The sequence below is a fragment of the Dermacentor silvarum genome, chromosome 2, assembly GCF_013339745.2.
Source record: "Dermacentor silvarum isolate Dsil-2018 chromosome 2, BIME_Dsil_1.4, whole genome shotgun sequence".
Classification (NCBI taxonomy): domain Eukaryota; kingdom Metazoa; phylum Arthropoda; class Arachnida; order Ixodida; family Ixodidae; genus Dermacentor; species Dermacentor silvarum.
In genome coordinates, this window is record NC_051155.1 from 54,879,400 (window position 1) to 54,886,539 (window position 7,140).

Sequence of the window (7,140 nt, forward strand, 5' to 3'; positions counted from 1 at the left end):
GTTGAAGTGACTACGGAGACGAGACAGTTCTTCATGTGGTTTGACTAAGGTCCCTAGTAGATAAAACAAGCTTCCTTAGGTTTGACATGACATGAGAAATGCGCAATTTCCGGGGCTACAGTTTCTGGGCAATGGTGGCTGCGGTAAACAACTCGTGACATCACATCAATGCCAAAAGCCATCTCTCCTCCTTGTTGTGGACCGATTTAAAAGTATTCTACAATAAAACGTGGCAAAAAGACATTGACAGTAGAAGAATGCGATCAAATATAAGCAGAAGAAGGTTTGCAAGTGCTCTCACAGGCTGTTTGCCGAGGCTGATGAGCAGAGGAGGAAAATAAACTTTCAATAAGTGCTCAAGCATCCTGACTGTGCCTGCACTTCGCTCTTGTGGTTTGTCAGATATCTGAGGCAACACTATGCACATATTGCAAGGCTTCCACTGCGTGCAATCTCTAAAGCTCATGGTTGTTCAGAGAGAGAGAGAATAGACATCTTTATTATGTAAATGCAGCTTTGGGGAGGCGTCCTCATTCCAGAATGCCTTGAGCTCGGGCCGCGTCCTGGGCCCTCGCAATCAGCCGTTGCCGATCTTTGGGGTCGGAGCTGGCCAAGGCTCTCTCCCAAAGCTCATTGGTGTGGTAAGGGTTCGGAGGATTGAGTGGTGCCTCTCTGCAACCCCTACTATGTGCCTGAAAAACCCGGGCTCTGCGCGGAAGCGGCATTGCGGAGAGAATTGTGTAGGGGCTATGAGGTGATTTCTGGTTGGGTGTGGGAATGTATTAACCTGTAGAGCTCGGAGGAATCGCTCCTGCTCTTTAGGTAGCGACTTGTGTGGGGTGCATAGCTTGTAGTGTTGTGCGATGTCTTGGTACGAGACTAGAGGGTGCATGCGCTCGGGTTCAGATTTCTCGGCGTCGGCTTGGTGGGTCAAATCTCGAGCCATGTGGTTGGCGACCTCGTTGCCAGGAATGCTGTGATGAGCTGGCGCCCACATGATCATGACTGATCTGGTTGGCAGATTTTGATTGATGATATCTTGAGTGTAGTGGCATGAATTCTACTGCTAGGGAAGTTGCGGCACGCCTTTTGGGAGTCGGGCACTATGACTTCAACCTCTGTTTGGGAGAGTGTGAGGGCTATGGCCGCTTCCTCGGCTTGGAGGGGATTGTATACTGGGTGAGCGAAATGCTGCTCCGATGTTCTTTGTTGATGATTACAGTGGCTGTTGTGGCTACGCGTCTGGGGTAAGACCCCTGTAGAGGGTAAAGTCCCATATTGCTTGCGTATGGCCCGGGCCTGGGTTTCCCTTCGCTGTGCGTGGTGCACTGGGTGCATGTTGCGAGGTAGAGGAGGTACGGTGATGTTGCTCCGGATAAGCTAACAGTCTGAGGCGGCGGATGGCTGAGAGGGGCAGAGAGCCCCAGGAGTAAGAGGATGGACCTCCCCGCTTCCGTAACCGCCAACCTTGTTCGCTGGCTAAATAAATGTGCCTCGATCAGCTCCTCGGCCATGTTGTGCACTCCTAGTCGTAGTAGACGTTCTGTGGACGTACTGATCGGCAGGCCCATCGCCTGCTTATATGACTTTCTGATCATTGTGTTGTTCACTGTTTGGCCGTAATGACCGTGAGCACATATAAACGCTCACACTGGGCAGCTCATGCAACTAAAGCCAGATGACATACCTATAGTCTGCATCTGGCCTCGGTACTTGACTGACCTTATGCAGAGAGTCAAAACGCAAGGCTGGCAGTGGCTGTGTGCAGTGTTTCATAGTGCTGGCTGGCAGTACAATGTTGCATACTTTGAAGATATGACAAATTAAAGAAGCTACATTACAGATGGCTCTAAAGACATTGGTTGGCTCATAAGAAGCCCAACTTGTCTGTACATAGAATACAAAAGTGTGTTCTGTATATAAACAAGCAATGCGTGGGGGCTAATTGGTGTCTATAAGCATAGCTGGGTGTAGCACAAATGGGAATGAAAGACAAAGGAAGGCAGGGTTCCGCGCAAGCACTTGTGCCTGCCCCTTCTTCATTTCATCTTCCATTTCTGTTTACACTATGTGCAGCCATGCTAAGGACTGCCCAGTTATGTGCACAATCGCGTAAATGCAAATGAACAACTTATGTATTCAGCTCTTCTGGATCACAAAAGAAAACAAAAAGTACCTTGAAGAGAGCACATAGATTGTGGCAGATTGTGGTGATATCACTATTAGCAGCAGAAAGTGCATGGTTGTCTTTAAATTTCAGCCTTGTGCATGTGAAACTTACTCGAGTTACATTACTTGGATGCTAGCTCACCTATAAGGCCGTAGTGTAACTATGTCAAGCAACACTAATAGTGCACTTGAGAACAAACTTTGCCGAGGCGACAATAACCATTAATTTATCTTTTTGTGGTTAATTTAACCATGTTTGAACATCTGAACTAATCTGCACTTGCTGCACTTACCCACCGTGCTGAGGTAATGATGCTGTTGTGTGGCATAATTTTGTCAGTCCTGTCAGGGCCAAAATAACAGATGTTGACATAAGAGTGATAACAGAGTGATTGCCTGTCAGCCCAATTGATGTGTTCTGCAGGTGCCATGGCATTTACTTAGACAATGGTGATTGCAGTGAACTTTTCACAAGCAAAAGTAAATTTTCTTATAGAAGCAATCGTAAGGGTCACAATAATGCTGATGCATTGATTGCTGTCTCTGAAGGATTACTTTCATAACATACTTTCATTCAAATGAATAACAAAGCTGTAGTATTGTGTGCTTGTTATCGTCCACCTGATGCAGAAACAACATTCTGAGATTACTTGTATGACTGTCCAAACCAATTTTGTCACTAGTCCAATTTTTCTTCTTGGGGACTTGAATTATCCTGCTATCTCATGGAACAGTGAATATCCCATCTGTTAATTCTGGTTCTTCAGAATCCAAAAGATTTATTGATGGCACACACATTTAACCTTTCACAACTTGTTACAGAAATTGGTTTATTGAAAGGTTGACAGAACATATACTAGTACAGAAAAAAACAAGATGAAAATTATGCAAATCCGATGCATACGTTCGAAATCTGCGTTAAGCTAAGTGGATACAATGAATAATGTTATGATCAACGTAGTTCAGGCAAGTGTGCAAGGTACCGAAGTTCTTTGTTCAATGAGGACAAAGACACTGATCGAACAAAAAACTCAGATACCTTGCATGCATGCCTAAACCTTGTTAACATTATCTGTTGTGTCTGCTTGCTATCGTTTTTTTTGTACATATCCTGTTAACCTTTTAATAAATGCAAGTTGGAAGTAGTGCCGTGTTTGTTCTACCTGTTTGTTTGCCTCTGTCTCGATCATAACATGCTTTTGCAAGTTTACTATGAATTAGCAACTCGTCCAAGTTCACACCCCAATAGATTTTCGATCACAGTGCAAACCAAGCAAATACACAGAGAAGGCACTCGACAGAGGTGTCTTTTCTCATGCAAGGGCACCGAGACAGCTTTCCCAATGCATGGCCAAATGAACACACATACATGTGAACCTACAGTGGAGACACAGTGGTTGCCACATCGGACTACAGGAAATGTGCTTATGTTCAAGCAGATCTGGCCTAGTCTTCAAGGCACACCGTAGCTTCTTTGATCAGACATCTAGGGTTTGGCGGCAGGAAATCGAATGGGTATGTGCATACGTTAGCCTTCTGCTGTGGGCTCACGTGGCACGAGTGGCACATGTCACACGTTTCTTAAGTTGATTAATTGCGTAACAAAACGAAATAAGTAAACTTTGAGTGAGAAATTTCCTCACGTTGTGAATTTTTTTTGCTGTTTTACCTCTTTTCATGAAGGGGATGTGAACTCAAAGAAGGTATGTTATAATAGAAATTTTAAAATACCCTAAAGAGAAAAAATGGTTTTAGCTGCATTAGTAAACTGCCCTTCCACATCACCAAAAAAGCCTCACCCACTGCGAGAAGCCACTTGGTAAGCAATAAAAGAATGCAAGAATGAATGATGGGTGGCGACGACACTTTGAAATTCCTTCACCAGCTTGCCATGAGTTCATACATGTTGGCGTCAGTTGCTCGGGCCCAGTTAAATTTTTATCGGTAAAAATGTACTGCATTGTATTCTAAAAGAGCCAAGGACTCAACTTAGGAAATTTCAAGAACGTTTCTGAATGGGAACGGCCGAAATGAAAAAAAAAAAAGATGCTTTGCAATCCCTAATGTCACTCTGATGTAGCAGCCCAGGGTGTCCGCGCAAAATTCAAAAATGAAACTTTGACCGCCATTTTCTTTTCTAATAATCAACCGATTACCTCAAAATCAACGAGAGTAGTCTTTCAAGGATACTTCCAAAATGTAAACTAATTCAGCCTTTTTTCCGAGTGCCCCTTTAAAATTGGGAGGGTTGAAATACTTGCTTAGTGTCGCAAATCTTTAAAGCAAAGCTTACCTAGCAAACCCTTCCGGACTTTACTGATTGTGGCTGCTGCTGTCTTGTTGGATAACTCCATAAAAATACAGAAATGCGTGCAGAATGGTGGGATCAAACCTTGATCTTCCAGCACAAGAGCCCGATACTCTAGCCATTGGGCCACAATCATACGTATACTTGTCTCGCGCCAACTGCAAAGTAGATCTTACATACGACTGGCACATGCATTACATCGCATAGCAGTGTGCAAAAGTGCCACGTGCACACACCAGTTTCCATTTTGTCACACACGCTGAAATGAAATGGACGAATGATAGTCAACCTGATGGCTGTCTTTCACTTCTTACTTCTCATGGCCATACACCTCTTCTCACTATTCTTCCCCCCTTTTATTTTCTCTTCTTGCTGTTTTTATGCAATGCTTATCTGTTCATTTAACATCTGTCTAGCTTCTGTAATATGCAAATTTCTTTGTTTTGTGCCAATTTTTGAATACTCGTATGTATCGATATCTTCATACCGATTGTATTTTGTTATAAAGTGTACCACATGCCCCCCCCCCCCCTCACCCTATGCCTCTTCGTAGGCCTGTGAGGTCTTTCTAAATAAATAATAATAATAATTAAATAACATCGCGTCCATCCTCGTGACGTCACTGCATCGACATCATGTAGTGTGCACTCGCACGGACTGCTGTATACATTTCGGCACAGCTTGTGAACGCTGTAGTCCATAAACACTAGCGTTGCATGGGATGACAGGTTTACAGAATCCATCTAGTTTCATGGCAGTTAATGAACTGCCTCACGAAAGCTTATTCCGAGATGTATGTTGGATCAGGATAATTTTAAAGAGGAACATGCACAGTGACGGCAGACAAGAAAATGCAAGTTATTGGGAGTAAACAGAACAGGTAGACTGTCCTGTACGTTCAGCTCATAAAGCTGATTCTGCCTGGTGTTTGTAGTCTCGATTGCTCCATAATGAGTCCGAAAACATGACCTAAATATGAGACATTCGGCAAATATTCGACAGCTACAAAATAGGCATGAGAACTGACAAATGTAACAGAATCAGTGCAGCCGAGGCACTTTTATTGCTGGTATACATGCACGTTCAGCCTGCGCTACTGCGACGAGACTGTTCTCTTCTGGAATTTAGTAGGAACAACGGTAGCGCTCTGTATGCGAGTGCGCAACGAAGACGACTTATCACGCTGACGCGAGACTGTTTACAACCTTGGCGACGCCACTGATATCGTCCGGCCCAGTCCTGCAACAGCCGCCAATCCACCGTGCGTTGAGGTCGATCCATTCGGGGACGTACGCCGAAAGGGGCTTGCGCGTCGCTCGGTCGTCCGGAAGCCAGCCGGACGAACTGTACATCTCGCCGCTATTTGGATAGGCAATAAAGGGGACCCGAAGGGGTCCGACGGACCGAAAGGCGGCCGCCACCGATTCCGGAGGGCAACAGTTGACGCCGACGGCGATAATCTGTCCATAGGCATCGGCGAGCAAGCATTCGTTCATAGCCTCTGCGAGCGGCTCTCCCTTGGCCGTGCAGTGCGGTGCATCTCGCGAAGTGCTAAAGCTGAGCCACGCCTGGGTGCCGGGGAACTGGCGCAGCAACTGTACAAGTGCCACCGCCTCGCGCGCCGCCGGTATCGTCTCGAAGGCTAGCACGTCGCAGCCGGCCGCGACTAGACACCGAACACGGGGCCGGTGCCACTCGACGAGCTCTTCGACGCTCTTGACTTCTGCGTACGCGCCGGTGTACTCGGACAAGTCCGCCTGCGCGGCGCCGTACGGCCCGACGGAGCCAGCGACGATCACGCCCGGTCGTCCGCACTGTTCCCGCGCCGCGACGGCGGCCGTGCAGCTGCGAGCTATCAGCGCCTCGGCCTCGGAAGCGCCGACGCCGAGGTGAGACTGCAGGTTGTCGACGTTCGCTTGGTAGCTGCACGTCGTGACGACGTCGGCGCCGCACTTGATGTAGCTCTTGTGCACGTCTACTATCGCCGGGAGGTCAGTGACGAGTACCCTGGCGCTCCAGAGAGGATCTTTCGGCAGTATCAAACCCCGGTCGCTCAGCTGCGACCCCGTGCTCCCATCCAAAACGCGCACCGGCCCGCCTGAGTTCGCGGGCGCCGCCATGTTTAAAAGGCGTGGATATGGATTGGACTTCGCCAGGCTGGTCAGGCCGCTTCGCGGCTTCCAGAGGTTCCGCACCTTCCAGACAAAGTTCTTGTTCCAGAGTGCAACAGCCATGGCGGAAATACGAGTGGTACTAAACACGAGAATGGTGGTAGAGTGTACTAATTGTGGAAGAAACTGCTGCATCCGTTTATTTGTAGGTATTCCGTGCCAACCTTTAACGTGAGTAATTCATCTTTCAACTCATTATGCTTATAATAAAAAGGTTGGGGCTGGTTCAGGGAGTACAATGCATTAAGGAACGAGAACGGAAGAAAACAATGACATGTGAAACGGTTCGTCCGTCAGATCGTGTTCTCGCTCTTTTTTCAACAACTTGTTTGAGCAACAGCTCATTTAATCATCACATGTACTTAGTTTTTAATAAGCCAAATGGCATTACTGCACGGTGGCATTCACGAATTGCATCTGTTGCTTTCGTGCAAGTGTCTTTTCTTGCCACACACACACACACACACACACACACACACACACACAAAAAAA

At 46.8% G+C, this 7,140-nt stretch overlaps 1 protein-coding gene across 1 annotated transcript; it reads right to left on the minus strand.

Moving 5' to 3' along the window:
• Positions 1–5,509: 5,509 nt before the first annotated feature.
• On the minus strand, positions 5,510–6,788 carry LOC119441481 (homocysteine S-methyltransferase YbgG). Its single transcript, XM_037706105.2, has one exon. It carries the CDS (start codon positions 6,781–6,783, stop codon positions 5,656–5,658), a length of 1,128 nt encoding a protein of 375 aa, XP_037562033.2. The 5' UTR covers positions 6,784–6,788; the 3' UTR covers positions 5,510–5,655.
• Positions 6,789–7,140: the final 352 nt, after the last annotated feature.